Genomic DNA, 17,178 nt, shown 5'->3' with positions numbered 1-17,178 from the left:
TTTTTATTAAAACTCTATTTTCTTAATAATAGAATTTATTTAAAGTAATAATTTAATATAAAAAAAGTGGTGGTGGCTTCCGGTCAACACCAGACCTTCGGAGGCGGGGAACGTAGGTCGAATTGCCGGTGCGACGTCTGATTGCGGAGGGGGCAAGAAGTGATGGTGGTGGGGGTGAAGAATCTCACTTGAATGTATACAACGCCCATAAACTGTTGGGCCTCAATTGCGTCACACCAACTATATATAAGTTGCCTATTTACATTAAGTTTTTGGGAATTGCTCTTCGCCCCACTTCCCTTTCCCCCTACTCCCAAAAATTTCAAACTTCCCACTAAAAATGTCTATTGGGAGTTAAAATTCGGTGGCACCTTACTGGAAGATAAAATTCGGTTGGCTAAATGCACACCCCTCAATATCTAATTTTAACACCTACCGGATTATATCTTTCGGTACGCATGCATTTTAACACTTACTAAATTCTATCTCCCGGTAGGTCTGAAATCACTTTTTTTTGCTATTGTTGTTTGTGTGTTAACTATTTGTTTATATCCTTGAAGTGTTATATGTTATTATATATTTTTAGTTATGGTTGAGACTACTGATGAATCAAAACTAGACATTATTAAATCAATGATGCATGAACTTTTGCACGAATAAGACATATCATGTTCAATATAATTTGTCTGATTAGGTTCATTGTGAAGCAACAATGATAGATTTCAGTAGTGATAGTAAACTCTGATAATGGTTCTTAAAGAAGAAAACAATTTTTTGTTTGGCGTGAAAGGGGTGATGTCTATAGAGGAACTTAAAAGAAGTTGAAACGAAAAGACACAAAATCCTAAAAATGTGAATGTCTGTTATAGCAAAGGTCCCCTCTAGGGAAAATTAACAATGATATCTTGCATATGCTTGATAGAATATTTATGTCAACTAAAGCACATTATAAAATAGTATGCAATATGATATATGAATAAGATTTGTTAAAAATTGCACTCTGCCAAAGCATAAAAGAATGAATAATAGTAGAAATTATATTATTTAATTACTTTCCATAATCCTAAGATATGATGAGCAGTTGTTAACTAATGTCACTATATTTGATTTAGTGGTGAGGAATTTGGATAGTATACACGAAGTTCTGAATTTGATCTTTAACTCCATTGTAAACCAGAACCAAAAACTAAAAAAGAAGAAAATAAAGAAAACTTAGAAAATATTATTGAAACTTTGGATTTAATAGATTACAAGAATGATAAGTGATTTTTGGTTTGGCTTGAGGTCCTATTTGTAGCATAGAAGATCATCAATTTAATGTCATTCAGGAGCCACTAAGGCATTATTACAGATTAAGTACATTAATTTAAACCATGAAATGATGAGACGGAAACTGATTTTTTTTTTTCTCTTCCAGTTTTTAGCTTGCTACGGTCGTAGCACTACCATTATCCATGAAGGAAATAGACATAATGATGATTCTAGCTATGAACAAACTCATACGATGACTCTATGATGACTCTAGAAATATTACTATATTCAAGTGTCCGGAATACTTGTATATCTGAATTTGTGATGTTGACGACGCAAAAGTCATTGATTAAATATGTATTTGATCGAAACTAATATTTCAACCAATATATATCAAATGAATATCGTACCAAGATGAAAAAAATTACACACAAAATAGAAAATCTAAACAAACGTCACACTAAAATGATAAAATCACAAAAAATACGAAATATGTGTGTGTCAATTCTAATGACTAAATTACGTGGAAAAGAAATACTATTATAGTATAGTACTTTTTTGTCAAAAAAAATATAGTCTAGTACTTTGACACTATTTGGTAAGTCCAATAAGCTAGCTTATAGCTTATTGGACTAGCTTATAAGCTTGTTTGATAAAAATGTGAAGTGTTTTAAAAATTATGTAATAACTACCCACTAACACTTACTAAAAAAAAAAAAAAACTATCCACTAACCATGTACTTTTATGTCATTTTATACTTACAACAGCTAAATTTGCAAAACACTTTAATTTTATTCTACTAGCTTTTCAACTATAAGCTACCAGCCAGGGGCGGAGCCCTTCATGGGCTGGACAGGGCCATGGCCCGCCCCAGAATTTTTAATTTTTTTTGGCTTAATTAATAAAATAGTCCCTTAAAGAAAAAATGGTCCGGTTTGGTCCCTTAAAGATATAACTGTTTGCCACATTGGTCCCTTCCGTTAGTTTATCAACCCCAAATGTATTAGGTGGACCAATATTATAGGTGGTTCACCATATACCTCAATATATTTTTTAATCTTAACCATTAGATCTTTTTGAAGAAAAATAAACCATTAGATTTTGCAAGTGCATCGGATCTAACAGTGCACCACCATCACCAACTAATGTTTCTGTTCATCTTCTTCCACCCAGAAACAACACACGCAGCAGCAACCACATTAAGAATTAACCCATAAACAACAAACAAGCAGCAAACACAAAAAATCTTCATGATATTCACCATCTTCATCTTCATCCAGAAAAATCATCATCTACAAAATTCAGAAAAATATCATATCGAGATTAAAAAAGCCCAAAAATTCATAAATGAAAAAATAAATCAAATCTTTAATAGAAAACAAAAAAAATCAGAATCATCCAACACACCTAAATCTTCAAACATTCACACCTAAATCTTCAAACATTCAACACAGAAAATAAATTAAAAAAAGAAACAAAAATTTTTGCATATCTTCAAACATACCCAAATCTTCCAACACACCCAGATCTTCAAACATCACTCAAAAACGATTTCGATCAAGGAAGGTGACTCCATGGATTTGCAACAAGACGATTTCGATCGCATTTTGTTCTACTTCTCCAAAAAAAATTCATTTTTATTATAGTTGTTAATTTTTTCTTCTCTATGTTTTGGGAAAGTATGCAATTTTTCGACTTTATTTTGATGCAGCAATTCATGATTTTTTTGATTAATTTTGTTTTGGTTATTTCCCTGACCAATCTTGCGGCTGTAGGAAGCAGTTGATTTATCTTAGATTGAAAATTTAGATTTAGTTTCCTCTCTGAGATGATTAGTAAAAATGTTTAGTTTTAATTTTAAATTTTTTGGGTTTATCTTTATGAAGATGAATAAGGATGAAGATGAATAAGGACGAAGATGAAGAAAAAGGGTAAAAGTTAGGTGTTGGTGGTTTACTATTAGATTATATAGACTTTACTAGATTCAATGGTTTAGATTTCAATAAAATGATCCAATGGTTAAAATTTAAAATTTTATTGAAGTCTATGGTGGACCACTATGTATATTGGTTCACTTTAGATAGTGTCATGCCACCTATTCACAATTTAACATTTTTTTCTCAAAAAGTAACGGAAGGGACTACAATAGCAAACAGTGATGTCTTTAAGGGACCAAAGCGGAACTTTTATTCTTTAAGGGACCAATATGAAACCAAAAATTTCTTTAAGGGACCAAAATACTAATTAAGCCTTTTTTTTTCATAGGTATACTATTTAGCGGCGGTTATAAACCACCTCTAAATAGTCTGTGTAGTTTGTTATATTTTGTTTTGCGGGGGGTTTCAAACCATACAATCCAGTATTCTTTAACAGGTTTGTAGTTTGCGGGCATTTCAAACCCCCGCTATATTTACGTCCCAGAATTCAAATGATTTAAATATACTTTTTAATTTATTTTTTTAAGCATCCCTTCTAATTTTTTATTGTTTAATAATTTATAGATGTCTTAAAATGTGTAATTTATTTTGTCGAAGTATTCAAGTATATTTTTTTTGAGAAAAAAGTACTCAAATTTTTATTTAAAATAGAGTTTGTGCATAAAAATTCATGTTTGATCAATCTTTTGTTAAAAAAATTTAAATTTTTGTTAGAGAGATGCATATAATATTATAAACATAAATACAAACACTAATTAAAAAGTATGAAGTTTACACATTTGACATAAAATATATTTCATAATATATTTTTAAATTTTTTTTAATAAACATGTTAATGGTCCACCTTTTGACTACTTTTGAGATATTCATACTAGACAGACTCTCAATATGATATGTCTTTTTTTTAGTAATTTCTTTTGCATATTCGATTTATATTTGTAGCGGCCCGTCCTATTTTTTCGGGCTAGCTCCGCCACTGCTACCAGCTATCAACTATAAGTTAGTTTTTCAGCTATAAGCTAACTTATCAGCCATCAGCTAGATTATAGCTTATTTTTACCAAAGACAATCTTTGAGGTTTAAGTCCATTGATTTGATGCTTACACTTAGGCCGGTAGAGACACACACTCATATATTCTACGCCGTCCTTATATTCCACATTGGTATTTTATGTATGAATTATACATGTACACGTTAGTGTTATTGTTATGTATGCTACTTATATGTTTCTTATGATTCTCTTTTTAGTAAATTTATGTTTTGGATGATTACGAACCATCAACCATAGTGGAATGAATATTGACCAATACTATAAGCATTTTTGACTCTTCAGTTGAAAATTATTATTCTTGACATACTATAAGCATGCATTTTGATTAGATCATTTTCCACAAAAGTTTTTTCTTGTAGAATCCTTATCTCTAATTGCATTTTTAGTTGTCCCTATGGTCACAATATACATCCCTTTTTGCTATTCTTGATGTATATATGAACCGTTCACTTGCAAAATTTCATCTAAAATGGACCACCTTTTATTTTTCCTTTAATAGTATTTAAAAAAAAAAATTATTATAAATTTATAATGGATGGACAATGTGCTTTCTGTGATGAAATCCACTAATTTAAAAATTAAAAGTGAACCTTTATTTCATAACATTGGGTCCTGCCTAATTTACATACATCACTAAAATCATTAAAGGACGAAACAAAAATGGTTTTGATGTATATATATATATATATATATATATATATATATATATATATATATATATATATATATATATAATTAACACGTGAAGGAAAAGAAGAAAAAAAAAATAGTTGAAATAAATATTAATATTAATTTTTAAGCACACAGCTTAAATATAATGGCTTATATATAAGGTGTAAATATTTTTACAAATACAATTAAATACTTTATCACAGTATGTCATGTTGAAAACTTGATATATTTTATTCTCATATATTAATATTATAATTATAATATATACTTGCACGGGTATTTATTCATTCATATTTTTTTACTTAAAGATGCTTATAGAAGTTATACCATTTCATTGATAATAATATAATTGATACATGTCGTACATCAATAAAAAAATTAAAGCTAGTTAAAGAAGTGGCGCCTACCCTCACTATTAAATTCAACATGAAAGTTTTTAAAATACAAAAAGCACGTTTACACCAAATTATGGAACATCATTTTGGCTTTTGTGAAAATATTTAACGACCTTTTTCTAGTCTAAGATAAAATCGACCTTTTCCAATTGTAGTTCATACACTCAATTAATAGCATGTAACAATCTCAAGGCTTCTCCTACACCCACCTCATACATAGGTAAAGACCACATTATTTTAACAAGCACAAAACGACCCTCATCATCTCGCGTCTACACTTGCTAAAACCAATAATGCCTTCTATTATTTCATTCATTCAATGTAAATCTCACTATTATACTCCATATACATTATTTCCTTCCTTCTAATGAAAAAAGAGTAAAAGTTCATTATAAAAAAAAAAGAGTAAAAGTTATTTAACTTTTTTATATTCAAAAGGCCAATTTTTTTTGAAAGGTAAAAGGCCAACATACTATACTAATATTTAATTTTCATTATTACAAATTCCATCGAATATGAAACTCATAAAATTGAGAAGTCAAGTTGGGAAGAAAAAAAAAAACTCAACAACCTTTGTGCACATCAATGGACATGGTAGCAGTGTGTCTAAATGCATGCAAGAAAGAAACAATTTATTGCAGTCCCATTCTTGTTACTCAAGTGGATCCTACAAACAACATAATCATATTAGTAAGCATGAAAACCAATCATTAAGTTAAGCGTGAAACAAACATTAAAATCTATCATTATTACTAATATTATTATGACATGGGATCACCAACCACACTACTAGCAGCATGCGAAATTGATTTAGTGGAATTCTTAGTTAAATTTTACTTTATTTTTTGGCTGAGATTTGAATTATGGGAGTTTATTTATTTTTCTAGGAATCAAATTGTTAACACTAAAAAAAAACCGTACTAATTAAGTACTCCCTCCGGCCTCATATATAAGCAAATTGTTTGGACAAATACATCACATCTTTTGATTGATGATATTTTGCACAAACAGAGACGCTTGCTTGGTGCTCCAGGTATAAAATATTTGCACCTATTTCTATAAAATCATACTTATTAGTTGTTTATTATTTTACTCATGTAACCTTGCTTATATCATTTTTTAAATTATTTATTATGCAGTTTATTAAATTGTAGTTTTTTAAAATTAGAAAAAGAATTTTGTCAAAAAATGGAAAAAGAATTGATATTTTTTATAAATACCCTTTATTTTTACGTTAATGTATCCAAACATAAATCAATTATGTTTAACTCACTTAACCAAAATTAAATCTATCAAACTCAATTTTGCTAAATCAATTTTTTTTGCAATACAACCAAACACAACCATAGTCATGTCACTAATCACATTCATTATTTTGATTTTAACATTGCAGATTTAATATTAACCGATGATCAATTGATACAATATGCACTAGCAGATATTCAGATGATGTTACGTAGTTGTGGGAAGAGTTTAAAAGATTATCTTCCAATGCCTAGAGCAGACACATCATTAGTTCCTGATATACAAAATAGTTTAATACACGACGAATTGAATTATAACAGACAATCATTAGCTGAGGAACATGTTAGATTGATGTCAACTATGACTTTAGAGCAACGTAAAGTATATGACACAATCATGACAAGAGTTAACAAAAACAAATCTGGTGTGTTTTTTCTTTATTGTTATGGCGGTATAAGGAAGACATTTATCTGGAGGGTCATGTCAGCCGCATTACGCTCAAAAGGTGAGATAGTTTTAACATTTGCCTCGAGTGGGATCGCTGCATTGCTTATACCTGGCGGTAGAACAAAACGTTCAAGGTTTTGTATTCCTCTAAATGTTGACGAGTTTTCAATATGTACCATAGTTCCTAAAAGTCCTTTGGCTCTATTAATACAAAAAGCAAAACTCATTATATGGGATGAAACACCAATGATGCAAAACACTGTTTCGAAGCTGTTGATCGAACTTTAAAAGATATTCTCAAGTCTGTTGATGAAAAAAATAAACACATTCCCTTCGGTTGAAAAGTTGTTGTTTTTGTCGGACATTTTAGACAAATTCTACCAGTAATACCCAAAGGTACAAGGCCAGAAGTTGTTCATGCTACTATTAATTCTTCAGTTCTTTGGAATTTTTGTGAAGTTTTAACATTGAGTAAAAATATGAGGTTTCTCGGTGGTGCTTCGAGTGAAGACATTGAACAAAGAAGATTGTTTTCTGAATGGGTTTTGGGTGTTGGCGATGGAGAAATTGGAGATGACAACGACGATGATTTAGAACTTGACGTTCCATCAGATTTATTGATTCCAAATTCAGGTGATCCTCTTGCTTCCATCGTTGAAAGCACCTATCCCTAACTTTTACAAAATATGAACGATATAACATATTTTCAACATAGAGCTATACTACCTCCTAAAATTTCAATAGTCGACACAATAAATGATTATATGTTGGATTTAATTCCTGGTGAAGAAAAAACATATTTGAGTTATGATACTCCACTCACACAAAATGTAGACGGTCAAACAGTGGATGATGTTCATACTCCCGAATTTTTGAACAGGATTTTTATGTCGGGACTTCCAAATCACAAGTTGAGACTTAAAGTTGGAGTTCCAGTTATGCTATTAAGGAATTTGAATAAAAAAATTAGGATTATGCAATGGAACAAGACTTATTATTACGAGATTGGAAAAACGTGCTCTTGAAGGAAAAATTATTTTAGGAAGTAATATTGGTGATCAGGTTTTCATACCTAGATTTTCTCTGACACCATCTGATGTGAGAATTCCTTTTAAATTTCAACGGAGAAAATTTCCTATAATGATTTCTTTTGTGATGACTATTAATAAGAGTCAGAGACAATCTTTAAAAATGTTGGGATATATCTTCCGTCGCCAGTGTTTTCACATGGTCAGCTGTATGTTGCAATTTCAAGAGTTACTTCTAGAAAATGATTAAAAATATTGATCATCGATGACGACAGTGAAGATACGGCTAAGACTTCGAATGTGGTCTATAAGAAAGTCTTCCGTAATATAACATAATTTTCTTTGTGTGAATATTTTTCCAAAATTATTGGTGAACTATCGTTTAATGTTACACAACTTTTAATTTTTCATATACCTTACATTATTGGAATTATCATATCTTATTTAATCATTATATATCTTACAGCTAACCATACCTGTGCACCGCACGCGTCGATGTTCTAGTGAATCTAAAAAATAACTTTTGCTTATATATTAGGCCGGAGGGAGTATTTAAGATCACAAACAAGTGCATTTAAATTGAAAAATGAAATAAATACTCTCTTCCTAAAAATTAGCTTAGGAAAATTACAATCTCAAAACCAGAAATATGATATTTTTTTAATTTATTTTTACCATAATATTGTTACGAAGTTCCACTGTTAGCGATTACTAATCTCTGTTGGGGAACTTGTGGGGCATACAATATTGGTTCTCCCCTTCCAACTGAATTTTTTCCATACGCAAGAGCCATGAATCGAACCCCTGACGCCTGACCAGATGCTTAAGGGGATCAAGACCCTTACCACTTAGACCAATTCATTGTTGGTAATATTTTTTTTAATGGCAAATAATATTATATATAATAGAGAAATATGCTTCTTTATTAATAGGAGTAAAATATATGCTTCTTTAACATATATTGAAATATAATTTTATTATTGATTTATTTGTATAAGAAATAAATTAAATCCACTCTTTATTAATCCGACTAAAATACAAATAATACTAAGAAAACATGTTAGAGAATATGCTTCTTTTAAAACTATGTGTTTTAATTTGACATTTGCAAGAAAACAACACTTGGACTTACGTAGTCATCATATACAATAGTCAAAATATATAAGTATGTTGAAAATAAAACAAAATACGCATGTAAGATATTAATTAAAAAAATCTATATAAAAAAAAGATATTAATAAAAATTATATATATGTTGAGTGAGGTAGGATATTGATGAGTATACACATTACAATTTTGAGAGGAAGAGTGGAGAGAGAAATAGTTTACCTTGAAAGGGACAACAATATGGAGAGGAAAGAAAGTACATGAATGAAAGCATCATAACCTTACGGCAGGAGAAAAGTTGCAAAAAGAAAAGCAATTAAAAGCAACCACTCAATCTCTTTTAATTAATTTCTTCACATAATATATGTCACTACATGTTTCTATGATCTTCATCATTTTAAAAGCTTCAAAAAAATAAGTCACCTCCAACGATATTTCTCTCTTTGTATTTTTTATTTCTCTCTCAATTGGAGAGAAAAAGAGAAGAGATTAAAGGGTGTCCATGAAAGAGTGATTCATAGCTAACAAATATAAAGGTACTTGCTCTCATTTCCTTTCTTTTTTTTCTGTTTTTCTTTTTATTTATTTTTTCATTGAGTATATTTTTTCATCAACCTATTTCATATCTTCATTCTTTGCATTCTACCATGATCCTTTGTTTTTATGATTTTTACCATCAGTATCCGGCCCACTGAACCGCTTAATCGTATTCGGAGGGTCAAAGTAGTTTCAATCTCATGCCGATCGCAAGCATTCCACCATGTTTCTTATAGGGTAATCATGCATCATATATATAATTAGTTAGACAAATTTTGTTTTTATCTTTTTGTTGTTGTGTTTTTATGCCGTTAATCATTGGCCATTTTTAATTTATGTGGTTGTATATGTACATGTTCTTCTCAACCATTTTTTTACCATTTTTTTGAGTTGGATATTATTAACTTATGAAATATGTTTACATATGCCCTCAAACACTCTTTATATACATTCCATTTATAGAAATTATTTATTCAAAAAATTAAACATTCAAATAATCGATGCATTGACTTCAGATATTTTCATAAAAATTTCATAAAATTCACTATTTAAGAAGTTTAAAGAGTGCTCTGAGGGGATTTAGAAACTTATATTAAAATAATGACACTTTTTAGCATTTTAAATTTTCTTAAAATAAATGTATAATACGATAATAAAAGAATAAAACCAAAATTTGGACGCTTAGTAGAAAATTTAGACTTATTCTATTGTTAACTACTACTTTAACTCTTTTGATGAAGAAATATTCTTTTGTTAACTTGTTCTATGCTCTTTGGAAATATATCAATACTAGATATTTTAATTTTTTGTCCATATACATATTTAAACTTTTTTATTTGGGAATTTAGTGAAATTATTAATTAATGATAAATTAAAATATATAGGATCACTTAACTATCAACTTATTAAATAATCGGTTAATAAATGGTTGTCTCTATTGATACAGTATAGTAGTTTAATTTGGCTTGAATATGTGTTAATTAGTTACTAAGTCAATAGTAAAATTAGAGAGAAAAAAATATTGAATTCCTAATAATTTAAGCTCAATATTTCATATATATGAAAGTGCTTTTATTTTTTATTAAAAAAAACATCTTTAGAGAACTACTACAAAAGAAAGGTGTACATATGATAAAGTTTTTTTATTTTTATTTTTTTAAAGCTGTTTCACTTTCCTCCAACAAAATGAAAATTTAAAAAGAAAAGGACAAAGGTTATGATGATATTTTATCATCTCCGTAATACGAGTTGTAGTTAGTAATTTTCAATAGAACCTTTTCATCTTATAGAAAATTAAAGAAAATCTTTTACTTTTTTAAAAATTTGAATTAAATTATTGTACATTTTCAATATATGCTATTAAACACCCGTTAAACAAATATTAAAGAGTAATCTTTTTTTTTCCTATAGAGGGCTAAGATAAGACAAAATAATTTATTTTTGAGAGAATCTGTGATATTATTTATTTATTTGAAAGAATCTAATGAATAAATGATGAGATAAAAAAAAAAAAATCACAGAGAGCATATATTTATATAGTTGTGTGCGTGGAATTTATTATATTTTAAAGACAAATTTTTCTTTTGGTGCCTTACAAAATAAAAAATGTTCTCCTAAAACATACCAATCTTCCATTTGAAGTTGAATGAATTTTCCTATTTCAATCTACCACAAGTAAGACTTTATCGTACCAAGGAATGTTCTATTGAATATATTTTCTTGCTAAGTGGTAATTTGTTCTAAATATGAACCACTTCATTACTAAAAGACAAAGAAAAAGGAATTTTAGTATACCATGGTAGGCATACCTTAAAGTTTGGAATTTTAGAATTTTGGTATATGATCAAAGATAATATAATGCATAAGCATAACCAACAAAAAAGAGAAGAAAAAAAAATCTTTGATGGGTATGACCAAGTGAAATTAACAATATAATATTAGAGTCCCCATGAACTTAGCTCAGTTGGTAGAGACATCACATTATATGTGCAGGAGCCCGGATTTGAACTCGTAACACTCTATTTATTCACCTTTAAGGTGGATTTTCTAGCCACTAGACTACTTGACAAAAAAAATATAATATTAGAATTATGATTATTAATCATTAAATTCACACAATCACCACATCAATGAACATTAAAAAAATATCACGGTTCATATTTCAAACACAATAATTTAGTTAAAAAAAAAAAATTAAATCCTGCATTAAAATTTGGACCATATGATCAAATTTTGATCTTACGGCCAACTATGTGCCAACAAGTTGTTGATGTTTAAAATATTTTAATTTTTCCAATTGAGGCTTATAGTTGAAGTAACAAAGTTTCCATAAAATTGGTGAGTCTTTTCATGCAATACAATTTACAATACATGGTTGAAAGAATAGAAGATTTTATTCTTAGAAGAGTGGAGCACATTCTTCAATTTATGATCAATTCATTAATTCATTCATATATGCTTGTTTAGTGTGTAGCATTGATTAGTGGAAGAAAAAAGATGGAACCAAGAGAAAGCAACAACAATAGTAACCAACAAGGTTGTGGTGGACTAATAAAGGATTCTTCATGGTGTTGTCAATTCAAAAATGCATCTAATCCTTTGATGGCAAGATATGTGTATGCCTTCATTTTTCTAGTGGCTAATATGTTAGCATGGGCTGCACGTGATGAACTTTCAAGTATTAGTGCATTAACTGAACTTAAGGGTAAGTTTGGTTTTGATCCTTAATTGATGAAATTTCATATCATATCACTATTAGCATTTATTTTTTTTGGGGTTTATTTGGCTCAACTCAGATCCTCTACATGGTAGGCTGTATGGTGCTGCCATCAAGAGAGAAATTTTCTATATCTCTTAATATTTTAGTAGCACCGACACTTCTGATGGAAGACGAGTTCGATGTCCGATAACGACACGATAATGATTCATTTAATAATTACATTTAACTAATTCATTTTTTAAAAAATTATCAGTGTCGACATCTTCGTGTCATTGTTGTGTCTAGTATCCGTGTCAAGGTGTTCGTATCAGTGTTATGTCTGGTGTTCATATATGGATGTTTCATAACTTAATATAATAGTTTATGGTTAGGCGTCCGTAGAGGAAGTAATTTGAATTTGACATTAGTTCATATTTGGCCCCAAAAATTTGGAGATCTAGCATCATAGAACTGCCTGCACCTGGTCTGAGCCGGCCCTGATTAATAGGCCAATATATGTATGGGATGACAAAAAAAATATTTTCTAATATAAAGTTGTCACAATTCAAGCATGATATATTCTTCTGATGTCAATGTCTCAAATTGCAACATATATTGAACTGCAGGTTTAAAAGCATGCAAGGTTGGAAAAGATTGTTTGGGAGCACATGGTGTTTTGAGAGTGAGCATGGGTTGCTTTGTATCCTTATCAAATAAAATTTCAATTATATGCATATATATAATTAATCTAGTTTATGAGATGAAATCTTAATATTGCTACTTTTTATCATTAAAGTGAACCTTAATTTTTTTTATTAGCTATTTTTTATGATGATGTTTTGGTCAACCACAAGAACTTCTAAATTGAATGAAGTAAGAGATACATGGCATTCAGGATGGTGGTCATTGAAGATTGTTCTATGGATTCTATTGACAATCTTTCCATTTTTACTCCCTGCTGAGTTGATTGAACTCTATGGTTGGTAAATTTTATCTCAATGCAAAAAAACCTAAAATTATTAGGCATTTATATGTAAAATTTTAAAAATCCAATCAAATTGGATAACTGAACTGGTTGAACCATGAACTAGAACTCTACGGTTTGATTATTTGAGTGGTTCAGTCATGCTTTAGTTCAAATTCGAGCGGTTTAAAATTGTTGAACCATGATGTAAAGGTCGTGTTGGGTTCAATATTGGATTCAGTTTTTAAAATATTGATAATATTAAAAAAGATTATGTTATTTGTGTATTACTTTTTGTCATTCTTCTGACACAATTTATTTTTTTGGGCAGGGGAGGTAGCACATTTTGGAGCAGGGTATACTTTTAATTCTCTTCTAAATGATTTTAACCATATCATTGTTTTAAATTGTTATGTGAATGTTTTAAATGTTTATCTTTTTCAGGGTTTTTCTCCTAATTCAACTAATAAGCATTATCAGCTTCATTACATGGCTGAATGATTTATTTGCATCTGAAAAATATGCAGAAAGATGGTAAGATTTTCTCTGTTAATAAAGTACTAGTATGCAAGTAAGCAAGTTCATCAATTTTATTTTGATAAGATGCATTTTTCTATAAATATACTCTTAGTAAGTTAATTTTTTAGTCTATGTTATCTTAAAATGTAACATTTTTTTTTTTGACAACAAAATGTAACTTTTTTTAAAAGCTATAAATTATCAACATTTTTTATAGTTTTTAATATATTTTTAGCACTTTTTACTGACTCACCGTAATTAGGATTTTTGACTCTCGGTATACGCCCCAAAATATCCTCACGGCTTACACCACTTCATCCCGTTATGAGACTAAGCAGCGGGACATTCATCTTTTTATTTTATGGGGTTGAACCGTGTCTCAAATGGACAATTCCAGGAATCGAACTCAAATTTTTTTTCCTTAGAGATAATCATGTTACCAACTTTTCCAAGTTCCAACACAATGTTGGTTATAAATATTTTCTTTACTAACATTGTTCATTTAAAAAAACAAAGTGTTTATATAATACATGAAATTCTTCCTTAGTATTTATATTAACCTTGAATTTATGTGCAGCCAAATGCATGTGATGCTATTTGCAACAGCTTCATATTTTATATGTATGGTGGGAATAATTTTGATGTACATTTGGTATGCACCAATACCATCATGTCTCCTCAACATTTTCTTCATCACTTGGACACTAGTACTTCTCCAACTCATGACAAGTGTGTCTCTTCACCCAAAAGTATGTTTTATTTTAGGCAATTTTTTTGCTCAACTCACTTTTTTTACCATCATAATAATTTCATGTCATTTTTTTTGTCTCAATAGGTAAATGGTGGTATTCTAAGTCCAGGATTGATGGGACTATATGTTGTTTTCCTTTGTTGGTGTGCAATTAGAAGGTAATGCTACAAAAAATTGTCTATACTTTTGCACTTTTAAAATTGATATAGCTCACCAGTTGACTCAAATAAAAATGAATTTATAAGTTGATTTTATATGGTTAAGTTCATAGACGGATTCAGAAACTCTTGGCCACTGTTTGCCCCCCTCTATATCCGTATCTGGTTGAGTTAAGTCCAACTTAAATTTTAAAATAATCATTTGGGACACACTCTAGATTTTTTGTCCTGGAGTGTGACCGATGTTAAAAGTTTTGCATTGGATAAAATATGAGTTATTTCTCACCTTATAAACTAGTAATTTTGTAAAATTTGATAATGCATCTTGTCTTGAATTTTTTATTTTATTTTTTGTTCATTTATTGCTTCTATGATCACTCTTTATGTATATTGAATATGAATGTCAGAACATATTTGTTGTGCATGCAGTGAACCAGAAGGAGATCAATGCATGAGGAAGTCAGGCACTGTTACCAAAACAGACTGGCAAAACATCATTGTAATATTTCTTACTTCATACTCTACTCAAATTTTGAATCTACAAATATTTATGTTTTGTATATGTATTTAAGCCTTTAATTGCTTGATGATATATTTTTCTCAAGCTAGTTTTGCATAAATAAGCAAAAATATTATGTGATAAGATGGTAAAATATTATTGAATCTCTGTTGTAAACTATGTTTTCTTTTTGTCTTTTGTTGTCATTGAACATTCTTTTTTGAAGGCTATAAATGTTTTTTCTTCTTCTTAAGACACTAAAATACATGATCTAACATTACTGTCTTAAATGTTGGCTAACATGTGACAATGACTGTTGACAGAGCTTTGTTATTGGAATACTAGCAATAGTTATTGCAACATTTTCAACAGGCATAGATTCAAAATGCTTTCAGGTATGTTACAATTTTAAAATCAAACTTGAATTTTTAATATCATATTCAAGTATTTTACAATACATATCTGACACATATCATTAATTTGCAGTTAAGAAAGGGTGATAAACCAGCAGAAGAAGATGATGTTCCATATGGTTATGGTTTCTTCCATTTTGTTTTTGCAACAGGAGCTATGTATTTTGCAATGCTATTGGTTGGATGGAATAGTCATCATTCTATGAGAAAGTATGCTTCCATTCCATCTTGTATATATTATGTGCAATTGTGCATCATACTTTGTTTTATATATTCTTGTTTTTTTTTTTTATTAACCTTCTAGTTTCGAGGAAAAAAGGTTCTGATAATTTAGAATTCGATCGCGAGGTCAATAAAATTTGGCTAAGAATTGCTCCAACCAGAGATCGAACTTGAGTTTTCCCAAACAATTTATCTCAGGAAGAGCTTATTAACCACTTGAATTCAATATATTAATTTTTTATATTCCGGTTTTGTTTACCAAAATATAAATATGTGGAATAGTCAAATTAAATTATCATATATAGTATAAATATAGATGCTACCTAATAATACAATAAATGTTTCCAATGAAGCTTAGGTGTATTCCTTGGTTGACATTTATATTTGTCACCGATGCTACTCACAAAATGATGTCATTCATAACTTTATTTTGGCTTTTCTTATTTATAGTAGCATGTGTATTTGGTGTTGACTTTTCTTTCTTTAAGAGCAGCCATAAATTTTTGTGGAAATAAAATGTAATAGCTTTATTATACTGCAGATGGTCACTTGATGTAGGATGGACCAGTGCTTGGGTCAGAATAGTAAATGAATGGCTGGCAGTCTGTGTATACTGTAAGTTTTTTGTCTTTCTGATGCAGCACCAATACTTCAGATTGAAATCGTGTTTGATGTTTGAAATGTGCCGGTGTAACACAACATCAAGACATGAGGTTGTTTTCAATTACTTCAATTTTTTGAAGTATTGCCGGTGTCAATATTGTCGATGTCTGTGATGATGCTTCATAGATTCTAATGTAGCACATTGTATGAAGTATCTTTGAGCAAAGACACAACTAAGAGAGTTTTTATTTTTATTTTTTGACAGTATGGATGCTGATAGCTCCAATTATATGGAAGAACAGACATGCTGAATCTACATGAGAATTACCTTGACATACTGTTTGGATTTGATATTTTGAGGAGTAAGATCTTCAAATTTCCCCATTATGTGCAACATATGTAGTGGATTCTTCCAACTTTGATCTTTCAGATTGGAAAAAGGAACTTCAAATGCAATACCCAAAAAGTTTTAGTCAGAAGCAATTGGATTCTAAGCTCTAACACAAATGCACACATGCTGTTGGATTTGCTATGTGAAGTGAAGCTACAGTCCTCTTACTATTCCATCCAAAGGATGGAACATAGAAATATACACCATTTACATCCATGTATCACTTAGTAACATTACTTACAATCATTCAATAGAAATAAATTATAAATGTCATTTGTATCACTGAATA

At 29.6% G+C, this 17,178-nt stretch overlaps 1 protein-coding gene across 2 annotated transcripts; it reads left to right on the top strand.

The window, feature by feature from the left end:
- The first annotated feature begins 9,295 nt into the window (after nt 1-9,295).
- Nucleotides 9,296-17,171, top strand: LOC123883597 (probable serine incorporator). 2 transcript variants are annotated; one of them, XM_045932448.1, is made up of 14 exons: nt 9,296-9,670; nt 9,815-9,908; nt 12,138-12,375; nt 12,996-13,069; nt 13,189-13,348; nt 13,665-13,689; nt 13,778-13,867; nt 14,430-14,601; nt 14,688-14,761; nt 15,191-15,260; nt 15,584-15,655; nt 15,747-15,883; nt 16,437-16,510; nt 16,764-17,171. In XM_045932448.1, the coding sequence occupies exons 3-14, from the start codon at nt 12,168-12,170 to the stop codon at nt 16,817-16,819; spliced, it is 1,212 nt and encodes a 403-aa protein (XP_045788404.1). In that variant the 5' UTR covers nt 9,296-9,670; nt 9,815-9,908; nt 12,138-12,167; the 3' UTR covers nt 16,820-17,171. The 2 variants fall into 2 exon arrangements, with proteins under 2 accessions (XP_045788404.1, XP_045788403.1); XM_045932447.1 differs by lacking the exon at nt 9,815-9,908.
- The last annotated feature ends 7 nt before the right edge of the window (nt 17,172-17,178 follow it).

Source organism: Trifolium pratense, linkage group LG5, assembly GCF_020283565.1.
Source record: "Trifolium pratense cultivar HEN17-A07 linkage group LG5, ARS_RC_1.1, whole genome shotgun sequence".
In the NCBI taxonomy this organism is placed as follows: Eukaryota; Viridiplantae; Streptophyta; class Magnoliopsida; order Fabales; family Fabaceae; genus Trifolium; species Trifolium pratense.
The sequence above is the reverse complement of the archived record's forward strand: the minus strand, read 5'-3'. Positions and strand labels throughout refer to the sequence as shown.